Source organism: Dasypus novemcinctus, chromosome 12 (genome assembly GCF_030445035.2).
Source record: "Dasypus novemcinctus isolate mDasNov1 chromosome 12, mDasNov1.1.hap2, whole genome shotgun sequence".
Taxonomy (NCBI): Eukaryota; Metazoa; Chordata; class Mammalia; order Cingulata; family Dasypodidae; genus Dasypus; species Dasypus novemcinctus.
Window position 1 is genome coordinate 62379268 of NC_080684.1, and position 21972 is coordinate 62401239.

Consider the following 21972-nt stretch of genomic DNA (forward strand, 5'->3'; position numbering starts at 1 on the left):
ACGGATCTGGAAACAAATAAGCAACTTGCCTAAAGTCACACAGCTAATAAGTGATGGAACTGTGATCTGAAGTCCAGCAATCTGACTGTAGAATCTGTTCTCTTAACCACAAGGCCATATTTACTATTCTGTAGTGACTAGCTTGTTCTCAACTTTTACCTATACAAAACAAGACCTCAAATACAGTATTTTATACAATGATTAACAGAATTAAGAATACCAAATTTTTTACCAAGGGAAGCTGCATAACTCTACATCATTACATTAAAAAGTGAACAATCTGTGACAGGGTTGATGAACTACAGTCAGTTATCAAGGTCACCGTCAACATATAATTGCTTAATAGATGAGACCATGTAAAAGAAAAATTACCATTTCTTGAAATTGTTACATCATTTGGGAACTAACGTATTTGGAAAAAATTAGGACTGGGAACATTCTAAGACTGGGATTTTCATCGTCGTTGTAGGGAACCTCAAAATGCCAAGAAAAAGTAGTTTTCCAAACATATGCCTAGGTTAGGTCATGTAACAACTGACTTTACAGGAACCCATTCTTGGAACACAAAATATCTTATGTTAAAGGAATCTATTATTGAGATAACCACATTTGATACAGAGTCATTTTTACATTAGGATCAACAGTTTAAATTTTTAAAAAGTGCTCTTCATCTGAGACTAAATTACTATATAAGATTTAGAAAAATTCTTCAAGCTTTAAATAAGTGTCCTTATTTTCCCTTCTCATTACATCCTTCTACTAGAATCAATTCCATATTTTGAATGAAAAGGCAAATCTTGCTTTAAGGCAATTTTCACAAACTATTCTTTATATTACTTGAGGACAGGAACTACTGACTCACTAGTTACCAATTTAGGTTGCAACAGTCTTAACCATCTCTTCGTATCTGCTTTTAGTTTGGCATCCTGCAGATTATTTGAACCAAAGTACTGAGCACTCAAATAACGTGTAAAAATGCACACAGCAACTTTAAGGTATAAGAGAACTTGGGTTGGTTTTTAGCTTCATGTCACAGTTCATGGAAGCAGAAAGCAAGAAAATCTTCTAAAGTAAATGTCCAACCACCAAAAGTATATTTAAAACCTATTTCAAAGCAGAACCAGACAATGTTTATTTTATTTGTGTCTCCAATCTAGAGAGGAAAGAAGAGGCACATAGGAAATTAGGGCTGGATAGAGATATTCTTAAATGGTTACCTGCTATTTTTCGACTGTCAAGGAATACCAGAATTGTATATAACAAAAAATAAAGCAACATCTAAATGTCTGGTTAGAGTCCTTTCCAAATGATCAGTATTTCAATGGCACTGCCTGAACAACAGATTTGGTCTATTTGATTTGTGTCCATGCTTCGCTATAAATTTAAACAATTTAGTTACCTATGAAAGTAAACAGTGAGACAATAACACTACTTTACAGATTCAGACGCATCAAATCAAACATTAACATACAACAGTTTTTAGAAAGGAAAATACTCCTTCAGTACAAATGAGCTTATGATATGGTTTCTTTTCTTTGTAAATTAAAGATTTGTTTAAATTGTCAAAATCCCATATCATTGGGTCTTAGTTTATCTTTAAAAAGATTCTAAGTTTTTTTTCCTCCCCCTCCGTGCCTCACCCTGTTTTTGCAGTCTGTCCAGTCCGTGTGATCTCCTATTCTCCTATGTCTATTTCTTTCTTTCTTTCTTTCTTTTTTTTCTATCTTCTCTTCTCGTTTTTCTCCTCTAGGATTCACCAGGATTCAATCCTGGCGACCTCTGATGTGAAGAGAAGTTCCCTGTCACTTGCATCACCTCAAATTCCTGGTTTTCTGTTGCATCTTGCCTTGACTCTCCCCTTCTCTCTTTTTTGCTGCATTATCATCTTGCTGCAGGGCGCGCGGCTTGCGCATTGCAGGGCGTGCATTGCAGGGCGTGCCCTGCAGGCACACCTTTATCAGGAGGCCCCAAGGATGGAACCAAGGTCCTTCCATATGGTAGGCAGAGTCACATCTGCTTCCCAGATTCTAAGTTCTTGATCTTTGATCTATGTCAGAAGGACAGGTCTTTTATAATAAAAGGGAGAAAATGACTACAGAAAATGAGTTCATTTTGTCTTAATTCTGACATTTACTGAAAAATGCTCCTGGTGCAGCATACTTTTCAAAGACTTTTAAAGAACGATAATAATATGCCTCCCCGATTACACAGTTCAGATGAAATTATATACCTATCAATTACAACCATAAAGTATTCACTTACATGCCTGCCTTCAGTGTTTAGAAGGCATTTATACTACTGACCAAATCACTTAAGACAAAGATTTAAACATGGAACACTAGGTAACAAAAATTCCATTTCTATCTCACTTGTTTTCCTATTCCTTTTTTCAAGTTCCTAATATTTAAATAGTGCCTTTCTTCAGAAAGTTAAAAAGCAAAGCAAGACTTTTACTTAAATCATTTTTTATAAAAGTATGTGAGAAAGAGCTTTGTGTTTTAACTGTTGTTTTTACTTTGCTTTTAAATATATTTTCTTTTTATAAACTAAAAAAAACAAGGTAAAGAAGAGTGAGTGAAGTTCAGTGCTTGAGCGCTTGCTTCCCATGTACAAGGTGCTGGGTTCATTTTCCAGTACCTCCTAAAAAAACAAAGAAACAAAAACCTCAAGGTAAAGAAAAACATACTTGAAATTTAAACTGAAACCAAAATTTAAAATTCCCTTAGATTCCAAATAGACTTGATTTTATACCTTCCATCCCTAATAATTCTTAAGTAGGATGATGGTGCACCAAGGTGCTGGGCATTCACAGAGGTTCCATGAGACATTTTAAATTTTTGAGAGAAATATCTGCCAAATAACATGTGCAACACTAGTTCAAAGTAGTTGGCAATTTCAAAATTAGATCATGTTGCATTTCTTTTAATGCAATCATTTCTGCAAATCTGGGTCTCCATGAGGAGGAAGAGGATCGGGGAGACAACAAGAACCATGCAAAAATCAATGTGGAATAGGAAATAAGGGTAGCTATTCCAATCTGATTCCAAGGTTTAAGAAGTCAGGCAGTACCCAACAGATACATATACCCCATGTGAAAGAAATTTTGATTAAAAATGAAATAAAGGATTTCTTCTCTGAATTTATATGTATTCTTTATTCAAATGGTTACTAAGTTGTTAGAATACACAAACTTTTAAAACTGACTGGACCTAACTAAGTAAATGAACCTAATGGGTATTCCTTTAGATCTAAGGGCATCTAAAAATTATGGAGACACCAAAGGCACACGAACCTAGAGAAAAGCGTGGGCATCTCTGGATAAGGGCATAACCTGAAATGACACTGAGGCTGTAAACTAAACTTAATGAAACATTAACTGACTATTTTGCCTTAAGTTATCATCAAAAGGCCATATATAAGTTATTCTATAAGCTTTAAATATTCTATATACAAATGTATAAAATTTTTATCTTCTCAAAGAATATCCTCCACCCCTTCCATCTTGCTTTAACTGAAGTCTAGTTCTTATATTAAGAGTCCATTCCTCTGCAGTTCTCTCCAGGGGAAAATATTCACTTGATCCTACACAAAGTTATCTTCCTTTTTTGGTACTGACAAAGAACTAGCATTCTTATGGTAAGGACCCAAACTCTTCAGCAAATTAACACAGATCTGGTCTTTCCCGGCCCGCTGCGGGCCGCTCCGGCTGGTGCTTTGCCCGGGCTCGGCCAACGGCCTTTGAGAGCGCCCCGGGAGCCGGCGGGCGGCGGCCCTCGCCGGGGACCCTCCAGCGGGCCCAGGGGAACAAAAGTGGCTCTAAATCCATCACATACACGTTGACACAAGTTAAAGGATTTAATATGAAGCCCAGGAGCAGATAATGCCAAATAGCAAGCAGTAGTTGGTACACATTTGGTGAGTGGGGCAGCATTTCCTTCTCCCACTGCTGCTGAGATGGCGGAAATTAGTCGAATTCAATATGAAATGGAATACACCGAAGGTATTAGTCAGCGAATGAGGGTCCCAGAAAAATTAAAGGTAGCACCACCAAATGCTGACATGGAACAAGGATTCCAAGAAGGAGTTGCAAATGCTAGTGTAATCATGCAGGTTCCAGAGAGGATTGTTGTAGCAGGAAATAATGAAGATGTTCCATTTTCAAGACCAGCAGATCTTGACCTTATTCAGTCAACTCCCTTTAAACCTCTGGCGCTAAAAACACCATCTCGTGTACTTACACTAAGTGAAAGACCGCTAGATTTTCTGGATTTAGAAAGACCTCCTCCAACCCCTCAAAATGAAGAAATCCGTACAGTTGGCAGGCTGAAAAGAGAGCGCTCTATGAGTGAAAATGCTGTTCGCCAAAATGGACAACTGGTCAGAAATGATACCATGTATGGCATTTCAAATATGGATACTTCAATTGAAGGAACTTCAGATGACATGGCTGTTGTAGATGCAACTTCATTAAGACGACAGATAATCAAGCTAAACAGACGTCTACAACTTCTAGAAGAGGAGAACAAAGAACGTGATAAAAGAGAAATGGTCATGTATTCAATTACTGTAGCATTCTGGCTGCTTAATAGCTGGCTCTGGTTCCGCCGCTAGAGGTAACCTCAGCTTTCAAGAATATTTGTCTCAACAGCTGGAAATATAAAGAATTTGCAAAAAAAAAAAAAAAAAAAAACAAAAAACACAGATCTTAGTAATGCATATAACAGATTAGTGGTTAAGTTATTAATATCCTTTAGAATTTTTCCAAAATACTTCCAAAGCTATTAGTTGAATAACCTCATTATCTGAACTATAGTGGTTCTTCGTAAAATTTGAAGGTTCACTGAGCCAGATCTGTTTATAGCAATTCAAAGAGGCAACATCTTTTATTAGATAAAGGACAGGATCTGATTAAGAACATTTGGTTTGGAACCCTAGTTCTACTCTCATGTCACCTTGAGAAAGCTTCTCTCCTTCCCCTGAGCACAGTCCTCTCAACCATAAAAAGGGGAATTTTTATATTTCCACAGGGTTTAGAGGTATTCAAATGAAGTTATATAGTTATTATTTGTTATACAAACTTAACCCAATGGATATACCATTTGTTCAAATATTTGTATGTAAGGTACTGTGTCAGCAGTAGAGACAGAGCAATAAACAAGACAGAAAAATTCCCTCTCCTCACTAGAACTCACATTCTAGTGCAAGAAATTATTTAATCTCGGTTCTCTTTCATTAAAATGAAAATGAAGAAATAAGATTTAGCATATAAAGAGAAAAAACTGTAGGTAAAAGAATGAGAAATGACAACTAAATTTTGGAATATGAAAAGCAGGTAGACAATTGCTAATTTAGCAACGCAGAGGAAGTTAAATCTACATGCCAATCAGAAAAGACAAAAAATCATACCAAAGAACTGGCTTAGGCACTAGAAGTACCAGAATCCCCTAAAGGCAAAGAGGAGAGGTAGGCAAAAAATAGTAGGAATGGTGGTTGAAAGGAGAGGTTAATACAGCCTAACCCCCAAGATCCTCTTGCTATCCTCCTCAGCGAGGCAACTACCCCATCCTCGGGATGATAGTTTACTCTCTATAGACAGTACATCAAAGAGGTCAGTGGCAAGGTGAAGAACCATACTTGAAATGAGTAAAAATCTACATGCAAAACAGTGAAATTTCCACTATTCCAAAATAACTGAATTTCATTACAATTACAATGCAAAGTGTAATATATCACTATTCCCTGTTACATTAGTCAGCCAAAGGGTGCTGATGCAAAGTACCAGCAATCTGTTTAGCTTTTAAAAGGCTATTTATTTTGGGTAAAAGCTTACAGTTACAAGACCCTAAGGAGTCCAATTCAAGGTTGCTTTCTCACCCAAGTTAGTTGTTATTTGTTGAAGCAAGTTGGTGCTGATCTTTGCAAGGGTTCAGCCTTCCTCTCTCTCAGCTACAGACTGGCATACGGCTAGTTTCTCTTTGGGCCTTTTCAGCAGCTCGGTGTTCTAGTCTCTTCACAAGGTCAGCTGTAAACTATCAGGCTAATGGCTCAGCTGTCTCCAGGGCCCCCAGGATCAAACATGACAGAATGCTCTCCTGTTGTCTTCTTGAGTGAGTGTCCATTTAAATCAGCCCACCAAGGGGGTAGGTACTCAACCAGAGTAATGCCCTACTGATGTGATAGAACCAAAGCCCTAATCGTAACATAATTTAATCAAAGACATCTCAAATGATTCTAATACAATCAAAGGATATCACACCCAGAGGAAAAGATTAGTTCACAAATATAATCTCTTTTTTGGGATTCATAAATAATCTCAAACTGTCATACCTGTATTTTTAGGTTTATCAGACTTGCTGTAAACAAATAATATTTTAAATGAATCCTATCCACGAAAATGTCTCAATGCATTATCAAAGAAAATTACTTAATATATTTAAGTTTTACACAGAAAGAAAGGGAATTATTTTCAGAGACTAGATTACTCATCCTGTCAGGGATGATCTGAGCAGTGAATATGGAGGTAATTCAACACAATTTTAGTTAGTATACAAACAAAATGGTTATGTGGTTATTTTAATATACATTAGAAAAAAATGGAGCTAGCAAAACTGAACCTGTAGTTTCACAGGTATTATCGTTTAGCCAGGACTAAGCTTGACAAATAATAAGTAAATATTAACACAGGCACTTTGTGGAAATGGCAGTAGTATGCAAATATCTAAACTTTGAGGTACACTTGGCAGAGAGAATGACTAAATTGGCTGGTAAGCTTAAGGTCAGATAAACTAAAGTTTCTCCAAACTTTAAACTTTATGAATCTGATTCTAAGAAACTTTTTAAATTGACATACTTTTGGAAGCAAAAAAAAAATTTTTTTTTTAATTATACAGACATAACCTAAGTTAATCATGGCAATTCTTTTTCAGGGACATTTTCCCAAGACAGGAATAAAAATTAGGCAAAATTACTTCTTTTAACTATGGTTATTCATGGTTCTTATATAGTAGAGTAGATGAATAATTAAGAAAGCACTTAGATAAGACAGAAAAGAGGGAAAGTATCAGTTATATTAAAAGCAACTACAATTGACTGAGCTTCTAATATGTGCTAGGCACTGAGTTTAGACACTCAAAATAGGTAGTCTTTACACAAATCCGTTTTTACAGGTTAAAAATCAGATTCAGAGAAGTTAAGTAATTTACTTATGGTTATAGTTGAGAGGGAAGGGGAAACTAAAGGGGGAAAAAGTACAAGGAAAAAAACAAAATCTAAAAAACCTATAAAAATCTATGAAGTAAATTAAAATGATTAAAGACTATGAGATAAACAAATGGCCAATAGATTAGATTTGTTCCATTTAGTATTCTGAGGTAGTACTGTGCTCAGAACAACCTTGAATTTAATATAACAGACTCACCATCATATTCATTCTATCCTAGCTGACTGAGTACTTGATGACACTGCTGGTTCAGAATCAATGTAAAGTCCGAGCAAAAGATGCACAAACTTCTTAGTCAAATCTGTACTTTTCAATTAAACAAAACCAGAAGTTACTGAACAGCCAACAAAGAAACAAAGGAACAAATAACAACAACAACAACAACAAAAACCTCATTCAGCTTTATACTTCTATTGTAAAAAAAAGTTTGTACAACTGAAGGGATTCTGCTGTTCATGCTTTTAAAATATGCTTTTAATTTCTCTGACCACTAAAGGCTATAATAATGTCACTTGGCAAACAGAAGGCTTAGTGAGCATCTGAGGGTAAAATGGAATGTTTTCATAGGCACAGTTGGTAAATAACACTGGCTCCAACTGATCATTCTTCCCCAAGTAGAAGCCAATCCCAACTTAACTTTCAAAATCTCCTTGTTACATATAATGATGGGACACCCTAGAATCTCAGTTATTCCTTCAGATGAAATTCAAGGGCTGAAATAATACTTTAAACATCATCAACATTGGTTCATTTTACTGAATTTTCATCTCTGAGTCCACACCCAGCAGTAAAATTTAGCAACAGGCTCAGATGTTAGTTCTGTAGCTTGGGAACTACAAAAGTAGATTTATATACTCCATATTTTTATGGAGTCAATTCCCAAAGTACAATACAATATGAAAAGTGAATAAAAAGAAAGACCAACTTGTGGGACCCAACCCAAAATGTTAATGTTAAAGCAATCCTTAACTGTATCACAGCACAAAAGTGTGTATAAAGCCAGTATGAATTATAGGAACAAATAACTACACAAATACATTCTATAGTAACAATTCTGCGATCCGTAAAACTAGTTGGGGAGCATATGTGACTCAGCAGTTGAATGCCAGCTTCCCACACATGAGATTCTGGGTTCAATCTCTGGTCCCAATACCTTAAAAAAAACTATTTAGGTGCTGGAGCAAATCACCTTGAATAGAAAGGACTAGGTGCTTTGAAAATGCATAAAGCATAATCACTGATATAAATTTTAAAATTTAAATACAGCGAAACACCACATTTTTGAAATTTAAAGTATTTTTTTCTTTACTCTTAAATTTCCACTCCAAGAACTAAATAGAAAATATACCATAAACATGAAGAAGCAATTCAGAAAAGAAAAACAAAAAACAAGTTACATATAAATGTGTACAATCTCAAGGTAAAGAAAATTATAACCAAAAGAGAGAATTAAAGAAAATAGTATATAGTTTGTATTTGAAGCTTTTCATTACAAGCTCAGTCTCTCCAAATATAGCTGCCTCATCAGGCACCTCAGTTACGATCTGGCCAGGAGGATGAGGCCAAGGTTGGTCCAGCAAAAAGAGACTCAAATGACAATGAGAAAATCAAGAAGTAAAGCAAAGGCCCTGTTACTTAAGTTCCTCCATCCTTTCTACTGTGGATTCTCAAACCACTGGTATGGCACTAGAAGAGACTGACCCGATTCAGTATTCAAAACCTCTGACATAAAAGGAAAGCAAAGATGAAAGCAATTATGCTTAAAACTGCGAAGACCCTAAAAGACTTTCAACAGCTTAGCAAAATTTTATAAAGCTACTAACTGGCTAAATTTACTTTGTAATATAGACCACAACCTAATGAATGTTAGGATTTGAGCTGATTAAAGCTTTTATGAAAATGTCTCAAATCTGTGATTCTGTAGGGGATATGTCCTTTACAAAAGCTCTTTGGAAAGAGTTCAATCATAAAATGAGATAAAAAATATGGACTATCATACACTTAACTTGGTTTTCTAACCTCTATATTAACCTCTTCATGAAATATATTTATAAAGAATGCATATTCTGCAGAAAATCTTTTCATCAATCACCATGTGAAAACCTTTGGCAGGGATCCTGTGCATTCCTGGGAAGATTTAAATTGGTTTGTGAAGTACTGAAACCAGACTTATAAGCAAAAAACTGTTTAGAATTTGAGGAAGTTTCATTTCTGAAAATTTTAACTGTTTTATACTGATTATCATTAGGAAATGAAAAATCATATATATAATCTATTGGTAGTTTTCTATAAAAGTGCTACCTTTATCTGTCTATAGAATATAGTATTTGAAATCATATTTTTACTTTTAGCATAAAGAAGATTAAATTAAATATTCCAATTGTAGGAAATCTTGTTTCAACTTATCTACTTTTGAACCAACAGGAGTTTTCTACAAGAAATTACAATAATTTTTTTAATTGATGCAAATTTCTAGATCTTAAGCATTTCTCTCTTAATTTTAAAACAAAAAAACCCTGCTCCCCTCCTTTTATCTTTACTTAAATTCTTGTTTAAAAAATGCTGCTTTAACATATTTTAATTGTAAATAACAGGAATTAATTTAATATCCTGCAAATTCAGTTTAGATCTAAACTAGTAGTGTGTAGAAAATCAAGCATGTTTAAAGGTACTACCTGAATGATATTAAATCTCCCTGTAATAGTCAAATTGTCAGATCAGCTTAATTTTTTTAAAGTAGCCAAACATGTTTAAAGAGCTGTCATAGCTCTGAGAGAGCAAGTTGAAAAGATTAACAAAAATGAATGGACAGTCCTTAAAGAATAAGTGGAGGAAAACCAAAAATTTTGATAATACTAAAAGAATATTCCAGTCCTATGACTCAGGGAAGAAGCATCCTTACTGGCACATGAGTTATTAGAATAATGGAGTAAAGTCTACCCACAATGGCCAAGCAGAATCCACCATTCAATTAGTATAAATGATATGTAAATTTTAAACATGACTGCATTTAAATTTTATTTTAATTACAAATACCATTCCATCAAAGAACCAGTAAAGTTCGGGTGGAGGGATGGGGAATGGGGTAGGGATTAACCACACACAGACTAGTCAATACACTGGTTTTAATGTGAAAAAAAAATATATATAGTACATATAATCAATATATTTAAAAAGGGATGTGGTTCCATATAACAAAGCTCTGCATCAATTCTAAGACAATGGCTGAAGAGACACCCTTTTGTCTCCCTGTGTGAAAGCAATGTGTTCCTCCTTCCCATATATCAATGGACTCCAGGAAAGCTGGCTTCCCTTATTACTAGTAACATGAACAGCTGCTCAAAAAGTCTAGATTTAAAGGTGTGCTTTACCCTATGAGATAGTTATCACTTGGATAATGGGGACTTGCCAGCAATTATATGTTCAGTAGCTATTAAGCAATCCTTTCAGCTTGCTGAAGTGCCAAACACTGCTACTGTACTCCAAGGAAAAAGCTAATGAAAAAGCTATGGAAGTAAAAATTTGTTTGTTTTTTATTAAAGTCACTCAGCATCAGTGTTCATTTTCTAATGCATTTCCTGAAAGCTTGTTACAAATGCAGATTCTTAAACAGATTCTTTAAACAGAATCGGCATTTTAAAAAGAACCTCAAATGATTCACATGCACCTTAAAGTTTGAGGCATCCTTTTCTAAAGTGGCCACACCGGCCAACGCAACATCCCTCTATCGGCCTTAAGCCTCATGTAAGCAACACTAGGTTCTGTGTATAATTTACAATCAGTAAACTGCTTTTACACAAGTATATATCACCATTCGCCAAACATTTAAGCGTTTTAATAGATGTAATAGCAGCTAGAAATCTGAACACAAACTGACACTTTCTCCTATTTCAAACTAAAAGGAAAAGAAAGGACTTGAACTAAAGCACAAGTTTCATTCCTGGCTCTAAGGGATCCCCTAGGGACTTTTTAAAAAAACATATATATTTATTTATTTTTAAAAGATACTTAGATCACGCAAAATGTTACACAAAGAGATATAAGGGATTCCCAGGATCCACACCAAAGTATTAAATCCTGCGCATTAGTTTCCTTGGTAATCGCCTGTGGATCTGCTAAAGTGCAGATTCTGAGTCAGTAAGTCTTGCTTGGAGCCTAAGACAACACATTTCTAACACCATTCTGAGTATCAACTGATCAAGCCTCTGCCCAAGTGGTTTAAGAATTCAGGATCAAGCTGTCAAAAACAAAGATTTCAAGTTTCTGCTTTCAACACATGCTCTTCAATAGCTAAGTATGAATATGGTCTCCAATTCAGAATATTCACCTATGAGTCAGACACTGTTTTCCACAAAGCCAACACAAAAACTAACAAGATAATACAAACGGCATACCCTCATGGAACATATATAGCTCAATATGTGAGAAAAATTAGTACCTAAAGAAAGTAGTACAGGGATACCAAGAAGCATGGAGTCAAGAAAGAGTACCAAGGCAGTCATCCCTTATCCAAAAATTTGTGTCAGTTTACCTAGAAATATTAAGATAAGTCAAAATTTAATTTTAGGTTTGACAGTAAAGAAAAACCATGAAATTCTAGGTGCCAACAGATTCTTGCATTGCTATCCTCCTAACTAAAATGCTATATTCATGTAATTGTAATTAACTGTCCTTAATTGAGTCTTTAAAGGAAATTAAATCAGAATCACACAAGCAGTTATTAATGCATATACTCATTAACCATGAGGAAAAGTCCAACTTGGAGGTCTAACTTCAGAATTAAATTTAATAGGAAAAATCTTGAGGTGAATGAAATGAAAATATGGCATACCAAAACTTAAAGGATGCAGTAAAGGTAATGCTGGGAGGGAAATATACAGCTCTAAATGCTTACATTAAAAAAAGAAATATTTCAAACATCAAAACTGGAGGTACTAGAAAAAGAAGAGCAAAATAAACCCAAAGCGAGCAGAAGTAAGAAAAGAACAAAGATAATAGTGGAGATAAATGAACTAGAGAATAAAAAAGCAATAGAGAACATTTATTAACAAAACCAAAAGTTAGTTTCATAGGCTGCTCAAAGCAGATACCATGAAATGGGCTGACTCAAATAGCGGGAATTTATTAGCCACAAAAATGTCCAAATCAAGGCATCATCAAGGCAATGCTTTCTTCCCAATCACCAGCCAGCAATCCTTGGCTCCTCTGCCACATGGGAACAACACATAGCAGTATGTCCTGATCTCCCTACTCTTCTAGGTTTCAGTGATTTCAGCTTCTTGCTTCCTATGGCTTTCTTTCTTTGTCTCTGAACTCCATTCTCTTATAACGACCTCCAGTAATATAATAAATAGGTGGGTCACACTTTAACTGAAAGAGCCTCATCAAAAGATCCTCCTTATAATGGGTTTACACCTATAGGAATGGATTAAAGAACATGTTTTTGGGGGGTACATACAGATTCCAACTACCAGAGAACTAACCTCAAATTAGAAGAATTAGGAAAAGGAAAAACTAAACCCAAAGTGAGGCAGAAGGAAGGAAATAAAAATGAGAGCAGAGATAAATGAAATAGAGAACAAATGAGAGCCCAGACCAGCAGAGGCAACAGCGGGAGCAGCTGCAGCCTGAGCCCTCTCCATCCTGCCTGCCCTCCGTTGCCATTCAACCTCCCTACCTTCCAACCTCCCTGGGATCTCTTTCCCCTCTCTCCTCCTCTGCATCCTCTACACTCCCTTCTTCCTCAGCTGCTGTGGGGGGGTGGGCTCACCTTTCAGCCCACCCCTATTGTTCCAACCCCAGCGGTCCCTCTTCCACTCCACCCTACCCCTTTCTCCAGTCACCTTGCGCCTGCAATTTTGGCTTTCATTCCCACCAGTGACCAAAGACTTGACCACTCAAAGCCCAGCTCCCCAGAACACCACTCAACATGGACACCAGCGTAACTGAAGAGGGATTAAATGTCACACTCATCATCTGGCTATTTATGTACAGAAAGGAAGTTGGCAATATCATCGGAAATAAAGGAGAACCGGTTAAAAAGATACACAAGGAAAGTGGTGCAATTCCTCAGAAGGGAATTGTTCTGAGAGAATTTTCACTTTGGCTGGACCCACTGATGCCATCTTTAAAGCTTCTGCTATGTTCACTGACAAACTAGAAGAGGACATCAGCAATTCTATGATTTTCAGCACAGCTGTTCACACCCCTGGTCACTCTGAAACTGGCGGCCCCTCCTAGTCAGTGTGGCTCTTTACTGGGAAGGGTGGTTGTAAGATCAAGGAAGTACAAGCGTATAGAGGCTCAGGTCCGGGTAGCAGGGGATATGTTCCCCAACTCAACTCAGTGAGCCACTACTATTGCTGACATTCCACAAACCATCATTGAGTTATCAAATAGATCTGTGTGTTAAGTTAGAGTCCCCCTCAAAGGGTGTGACCATCCCCTACCAGCTGAAGTCATCCAGTTCTCCAAGTATCTTTGCAGGTGGTCAGGCCTATACTACTGAAGGACAGTATGCCATTCTATATCCCGATTTGACCAAGCTGTAACCAGCTGGCAATGCAACAGTCTCATTGTCTTATGACGCAAGGAAACACCGGATTAAGAGCAGGTTTAGATGCATCTGTTCAGACTACTTCTCATGAACTCACCATTCCAAACAATTTCACTGGCTGCATAAATGGGTGTCAAGGCACCAAAATCAATTAGGTCCATCAGATGTCAACCCAGAGGAAGGATCTACTGAAAGGCAGGTTACCATCACTGGATCTGCTGCTAGCATTAGCCTGACTCAATATCTAATCAATGTCAGGTTTTCCTAGGAGACAAGTGGCATGAGAAACAGACAGAACAATCCAGATTCATCCACAGTCCCTTTCTGCTATTCACCACCACCCATGATCCATCTGTGTAGTTTCTGAACAGTCAAGTAATTCCAAGTTTTAAGTTTGTAAATTTTCAGTTTCTTCACACTTTAGCACCCACTCATGACTGTCTCTTTCTTTCTTTTTTTTTTTGGAGATACCAGGAATTGAACCTGATCTCTGGGATATCAGACACACAAAGTAGGCATTCAAACACTAAGCCACACCTGCTTGATCACTCATGGTTTGTTTGTTTTTTTAATAAATATTTATTTATTTCTCACCTCCCCTCATTGTTTGTGCTTGCTGTCTACTCTGTGTCTGTTCATTTGGTACCCTTCTGTGTCTCCTCAACTTCTTTTAGGAGGCACCAAACTGAAACCAGTACTTCCCATGTGGGAAAGAGATGACCAATCGCTTGAGCCATATGCACTCCCTGCTTGTTCTGTCTCTCGCTGTGTCTCCTTATTGCAACATCTCGTTTCATCAGTTTGCCGTGCCAGCTCGCTGTCTTGCTCATTTACTTTAGGAGGTACCAGGAACTAAACCCAGGACCTCCCATGTGGGAAGCAGGCACCCAACTGCTTGAGCCACAACTGCTCCCATGATTTTTTAATTAAAGTGTTTTAATGCCTTTGTCTGTTCAGCTATTAATATTGAGATCCCTATTTAGTTTTATGAGCTTCTTCCTGTCTTTTTTGTTTTTGTTTGTTTTTGGTTCATGAATTTTTTTTTCTATTTGTCTTGGAAATGTGAGAGTAGAATATCAATACACTTTAGTTTTGTAAATTCAGGAACTTTTTGAAAAAATAAATAAATAAAAGATGGATGGGGGCAGGTAGAAACAATAGAGAAAACCAACAAAAGCAAAAATTCGTTTGTGAAGGAAAAAAAGGACACAAATAACAAAAATCAAAAATGAAAAGGGGGACATTACTACCAAGCCCACTTAAATAAAAAGGACTATAAGAGGATACAATGAACAATCATATATCAACAACTAGATTACCCAGAGGAAAAGGACAGACTCCTAGAAACAAACTACCTACACTGACCCAAGAATATCTAAACAAACAAATAACAAGTAAAGATACTGAATCAGTCATTTAAAAACTCCCAGTAAAGAAATCCCAGGACCAGATGGCTTCCCAAGGGAATTTTTGCCAATCATTCCAAGAAACTGAAGAAGAGAGACCACTCCCTAGTTCATTTCATGAAGCCAACATCACGCTCATAACAAAGCCAGATAAAAGATACCACAAGAAAGAAAATTACAGACCAATCTCTCTGATTTATACGGATACCAAAATTTTCAACAAAATACCAGCAAACTGAATCCAACAGCATATTAAAAGAATTATACACTATGATCAAGTGAGATTTTATGCCTGGTATGCAAGGATGGTTCAACGTAAGAAAATAAATTAATATAACACAATAAGAGAATGAAGGGGGAAAAAACATGACCATATCAATTAATATAGAAAAGACTTTTGACAAAACCCAGCACCCCTTCTTGATAAAAAAAATACTTAGAAAACTAGAAAATGAAACTTCCTCAACACGATAATGGGTATCTATAAAAAAACCACACCTAACATCCTACTTAATGGTAAAAGACTGAAAGCTTTCTCTCTAAGATCAGGAATAAGACAAGGATGTCTACTGCTATCACTATTATTTAACATTATACTGGAAATGCTAGCCAGAGAGCAATTAAGCAAGAAAAATAAATAAAAGGCATCCAAATTCTAAAGAAAGAAGTAAAACTTTCCCTATTTGCAAATGATATGATCCTTTATATACAGAAAATCCTGAAAAATGCACAACACAGCTCCTAGAGCTAATAAATGAATTCAGCAAGGTGGCAAGAGCAACACCTCAAAATCAGTAGAGTTTCTATATACAAGCAAAGAACAATTGGAACAAGAAATCAAGAAACAAATTTCCATTTACAAAAGCAACTAAAAGAATAAACTATCTAGGTTTTAACTCTAATCAGAAATGTAAAGGACTTAAAAACAGCAAACTAAACAACAATGCTAAAAGATAACAAAGAGAATCAAACTAGAAAGACATTCATGTTCACAGGTTGGAAGTCTAAATATCATCAGGGGGGTCACCCTTATGCACACCTCAGTAGAGTCCCAGAGACAGATAAAGTAGATACAACCCCAGGTATTGGTTCTTCTGAGGGCTCCAGAGATCCACAGGTTCTACGGTCATGGCAGATGGAGTTCAGTGCCATGTCAGTTGGCCCTACTTTGGAGTTTGTGTTTCTGTGTGATGGAGCTGAACGCAGATGTGATTTTACCGGATCTGTAGTTGGCGCTGGGGTTTAGTGTATACCCAAGGGACCTGAATCTCTGGACTGGCCATATGATAAGCCAGGCCCAGAGCCTCAACAGACTTGCAACTCCTACACTTTGGTTTATTGGACCTACCCTACTCAGCTAACATGGAGGTGAAGAAGGTCAAGCACCACACCAGGGAGCCAAGAGTGCCTACAACTGAAAGCAGGAGAATGAAAGCAGCATCCATGTGGAATTTAAGACCCCTCTTGATATAGATGTGGAGTGGACACAACCATTCCAGGGTCCACAGGATGGAGGAATAGAGTATGGATTAGAGTGGACTTACTGATATTCTATTCATGAACTAATGTGATTAGTAATCGAAGAAAATGTGGCATTGGTGTGGAGAAAGTGGCCATGATGACTGCTGGGGGTAGGGAGTGGGAGGAAGAGATGTGATGTGGGGGTGTTTTTGGGAATTGGAGTTGTTCTGGGTGGTGCTGCAGGGACAGTTACTGGACATTGTATGTCCTCCCATGGTCCACTGGGTGGACTGTGGGAGAATGTGGGCTCTGGTGTGGACTACTGACCATGAGGTGCAGCAGTGCTCAGAGATGTATTCACCAAGTGCAATGAATGTCTCATGATGATGGAGGAGGTTGTTGTTATGGGAGGAGGAATGGGATCAGGGGGGTGTGGGGTATATGGGGACCTCATATTTTTTTAAAGTAACATTAAAAAAATAAAGACAAAAAGAAGAAAAAAAAGAAGAATAAAGTAGAGCAAGGCCGGCAGACCCACCATGCCTGGAAGCCACTTGACAGGACACTAGGAACAAAAGCAGCTGACTTTGGTGAGAAAGTATCTCTGATAGTTCCTTGATTTGGAAATTCCACAGCCTTGGAACTGTAAACTTTTACCCTAAATAAAATTCCTGTTATAAAAAAAAGCCAACCCGTATCTGGTACTTTGCATCGGCAGCCCTGTGGCAAACTAAGATGCTTGTCATGTAAACATTTAATTCATGCTCATTTGATGATGTCTTCAATTTTTGATCATCTTTGTCATCATTAGCTAAAGACTGTTTATTTGGGACATTAAAATATGTTTTAAAAATAAATAAATAAATATCATTAAGATGTAAATCCTACCTAAAGCCACTTATAGGTTCATTGCAGTCCCAATCAAAATTCCAACAACCTTATTTGCAGAAACGGAAAAGCCAATCATCAAATTTATATGGGTGGGGAAGCAGATGTGCCTCAAGCAACTGTGCTCCCATCCACCATATGGGAGGTCCCAGGTACAGTTCCCAGGGCCTCCTGGTAAGGCAAGGTGACCCATGCGGAGAGTAGACACAAGGAAAAAAGAGACACAGAGGAAAAGACAATGAGAGAGACACAACAAACCAAGAAGCTAGGTGGCTCAAGCAGTTGGGTGCCTCTCCCCCATGTCAGAAGGTCTCAGGATCAGTTCCTGTTGCCTTCTAAAGAGAAGACGAGAAGAGAAGCTACATAGACACAAAAGAATGCACAGCGAATGGACACAGAGAGCACACAGCAAGCACAAGCAGCAAGTGGGGGAGTGGAATAAATAAAATAAATCTTAAAAAAAAAAAATGTATATGGATGGGTAAGAGGGTCCAAATAGCTAAGAATAAATAAATAAGAATCAATTTGGACAACTCATAGTTACCAATCTTAAAAACTTACTACAAAGTCAGAGTAATCAAAACAGCATGGTACGGTGTTCGCTTTGGCAGCACATATTCTAAAACTGAAACAATAAAGAGAAGATTAACATGGCCCCTAAGCAAAGATAACATGCAAATTTGTGATGCATTCCGTATTTTTGTTATTTTGTAAGTTCAAAATCTCTCTAATAAAAATATAATCATTTTCAGAAACAGCATGGTACAGACAAGGAAGACATATAGACCGATGGAATTGAATTGAGAGCTCAGAAATCAATTCTCACATTTATGGTCAACTGCTTTTGGACAAAGGAGCAAAGAACTCTCAATTCAGAAAGAACAGTCTTCAACAAATGGTAGTGAAAGAAACACACATTCCCATGCCGCTGACAACAGAAGCGGACAAAGATGACGAAACAGCAAAAAGACAGAGAACAGACAACTGGGGCGGGGGGTGGTGGTGGTGGTGGTAAATAAATAAATAAATAAATAAAACAAATGGTGCTGAAAAAACAACCTCCATTTGCAAAAGAATGAAGATGGACCCCTATGTAGCAATTTGATATTATTTATGAATTCGAAAAAAAGATACTGATTATGTTTGTAAACTGGTCTGTTCCTCTGGGCATGATACATTTACTTGATTAAATCAAGATTAGGGCTTTGATTAGACCAGTCAGTTGGGCGAGACTCAGGGTTTAGTGCTCACTCAATTGGTAGGCTGGAAAAAACAGACACTCACTCAAGAAAACACACAGAAGAGGAGAGAACTTGGCCATTTTGGTCCTGCCATGCAACAGAAAGGAAAAGGTTTAAACAGCTAAATTCCCTGGGAGAGATGAGTCATTCGCCTGATAGTTTGTGGCAGAAGAGACCAGAGCCCTGAGCAGCTGAGAAGGCCTGGAAAAAAACAAGCCATCCAGCCTACAGCTGAGATAGGAAGAAGCTGGGTCCATGGAACCTTAAGAGGAAGGGTGAACCCTTGCAGAGATCAGCAACCATCTTGCTTCAACTCGTGGTGACAGACTTTGATGAGAAAATACTTCCTATGGTACCCTGAGTTGGACTCTTTAGGGCCTTGTAACTGTAAGCTTTTATCTCAAATAAATACCCTTTATAAAAACCAACACCCCCAGGTGCAGCGGCAAGGACCGGGAAGGAATGAGGGTCCAACAGTGAGCCCCTGATACTAATGACTATGCTTGTGAGCCTATATGCCTGAAATAAGAACAAGGCCTAGAGCAGCACTGTGCCTGGGAATTTCCTCCTGACAGCCTTCATGTTACTCAAATGTGGCCAGTCTCGAAGCCAAACTCAGCATGTAAATGCAATGCCTTCCCCCCAGCGTGGGACATGACACCCAGGGTGTCCCTGGCACCGAGGGATCACTATCAACTACCAACTAATGATGCAACTGGAAAATGACCTTGAATTGAAGGTTCGATGCAGATCAGCAGAATATCCCTGTCTACATATAATAACATGACTTTAAAATGCTGTTTGACCTAATGTAAGGGGGAAATGGAAAGGAGAAATGAGTTTATATGGCTATGAGTCTCTAAAAAAGAGTCTGGAGGCTGTCAGAAGGATTGCCCTTATGCACAACTGAACAGAGTCTAATGAGACAGATAAAGTAGATACAATCCCTAGGTATTGGTTCCTTTGAGGGCTAAAGAGACCCACGGGTTCTATGGTCATGGCAGATGGAGTTCACTGCCATGTCAGATGGCCCTTCTTTGGAGCTGGTGTTTCTGCGTGATGAAACTGGACTCAGATGGGATCTCTTTTTATAAGACTTTCATGCTACTTTACTGGAATTGTAGTTGGTGTTGGGGTTTAAGATATATTTAGGGGATATGAATCTCTGGACTGACAATATGATAGCCAGGCCCTGAGCCTCGGCAGACTCCAGCTCCTACAATCTGATTTATTGGACTCACCTCACTCAGCTAAGATGGAGTTGAAGAAGGACAACCACCACACCAGGGAGCCTAGAGTGCCTACAATTGAAAGCAGGAGGATTGCATCCAGTATCCATGTGGAATCTGAGCCTCCTCTTGACATAGAGGTGCAACGGACACAACCAATCCAAGGTCCACAGAGAAAAGATGGCATTGGAGTGGGAAAAGTGGACATGGTGGCTGATGGGTATGGGGAATGGCAGGAAGAGATGAGAGGTGGAGGCGCCTTTGGGACTTGGAGTTGCCCTGGATGGTGCTTCAGGGGCAATCACCGGACATTGTAAATCCTCCCAGGGCCCACTGGACGGAATGGGGGAGAGTATGGGCTATGATGTGGACCATTGACCATGAGGTGCAGAGATGCCCAGAGATGAGCTTACCAAATGCAATGGATGTGTCATGATGATGGGAGTGAGGGTTGCTGGGGGCGGGGAGTGGTGGGGTGGGGGTGGTGGGGTTGAATGGGACCTCATATTTTTTTTAATGTAATATTTTTACAAAATCAATAAAAAAAATAAAATAAAAATTTAAAAAACCAACAGATTTCTGGTACTTTGCATCAGCACCTCTTTGGCTGACTAATGCACCCCTACCTCAAAATATATACAAAAATCAACTCAAAATGGATCAAAGACCTAAATGTAAGAGCCAGAACTATCAAATGCCTAGAAGGAAACATAGGGAAGCATCTTCAGGACGTTGTGTTAGGTAATGACTTTTTCTTAAACTTTACACCCAAAGCACAAGCAACAAAAGAAAAAAATAGATAAATGGGACCTCATTAAAAAAAAAAAAAAAAACTTCTGTGCAAAGGACTTTACCAATGAGAGAAAGTATTTGGAAATGACATATCTGATAAGGGTTTAATATCTAGAATATATAAAGAAATCCTTCACCTCAACAATGAAAAGACAAACAACCCAATTTAAAAAACGGTAAGACTTGAATAAATATTTCGGCAAAGAAGATGTACAAATAGCCAAAAAGCCCATGAAAAGTTGCTAAACATTAGCCATTAGGGAAATGCAAATCAAAACCACAATGAGATACCATTTCACACCCATTAGAATGACTATTTTTTTAAAAAATGGTAAATTACAAGTGTTAGAGAGGATGTGGAGAAATAGCCATTATTTAATGCTGGTTGGGGAGGATGTAAAATGGTGCAGCCATTGTGGAAGACAGTTTGGCAGTTCTTCAGGAAGTTAAAGTATAGAATTACCATATGACCTGGAATCACTCTTCTAGGTATATACCCAAAAGAACTGAAAGCAAGGACTCAAACAGATATTTGCACACCAATGTTCAGATTATTCGCAACTGCCAAAAGATGGAAGTAACCCAAGTGTCCATCAACTGATGAATGGATAAACAAAATGTGGTATATACATACACAATGGAATTATTATTCAGCCTTAAAGTGGAATGAAGTCTTGATAAATGAGACAACATTGATGAATGTTGAGGACACCATGCTAAGTAATATAAGCAGACCAAAAGGACAAATATTGTATGATTTCACTAATATGAAATTATTAGAATAAGCAAATTTACAGAGGCAGAATCTAAAATATAGGATGGTGATGATAGTAGTACAACACTGTGAATGTAATTAACAGCAATGAATTACCTATTTGAATGTGGTTAAAGAGGAAATATTAGCTTACTGTATATATGGTTTTATTTATTTTTTTAAAGATTTATTTTTTACTTCTCTGTCCTTCCCATCCTCCCCCTGTGTCCATTCACTGTGTGTTCTTCTGTGATCACTTCTATCCTTATCAGCGGCACCGGGAATCTGTGTTTCTTTTTGTTGCGTCATTTTGTTGTGTCAGCTCTCCATGTGTGCGGCACCATTCCTGGGCAGGCTGCACTTTCTTTCACACTGGGTGGCTCTCCTTATGGGGCACACTCTTTGTGCGTGGGACTCCCCTACGTG

General features: G+C 37.7%; 2 protein-coding genes, 1 non-coding gene and 1 pseudogene across 3 annotated transcripts in view; 3 read left to right on the forward strand and 1 right to left on the reverse strand.

The window, feature by feature from the left end:
* The window catches only part of PAWR (pro-apoptotic WT1 regulator), a 131778-nt gene that overhangs the window by 66332 nt on the left and 43474 nt on the right, over positions 1-21972 (reverse strand). The gene's annotated exons all lie outside the window — the stretch shown is intronic.
* LOC101426377 (mitochondrial fission factor) lies at positions 1627-4681 on the forward strand. The gene has a single exon (XM_058308476.2). It carries the CDS (start codon positions 3955-3957, stop codon positions 4609-4611), a length of 657 nt encoding a protein of 218 aa, XP_058164459.1. The 5' UTR covers positions 1627-3954; the 3' UTR covers positions 4612-4681.
* LOC139440200 (poly(rC)-binding protein 2 pseudogene) lies at positions 13149-14142 on the forward strand (annotated as a pseudogene).
* On the forward strand, positions 18126-18232 carry LOC111759035 (U6 spliceosomal RNA). Its single transcript, XR_002793133.1, has one exon. It is a non-coding gene; the product is annotated as a U6 spliceosomal RNA (small nuclear RNA).

Bases quoted from the DNA above. Each gene is read 5' to 3' on its own strand.
- LOC101426377 (XM_058308476.2), top strand. From the start codon at position 3,955: ATGGCGGAAATTAGTCGAATTCAATATGAAATGGAATACACCGAAGGT.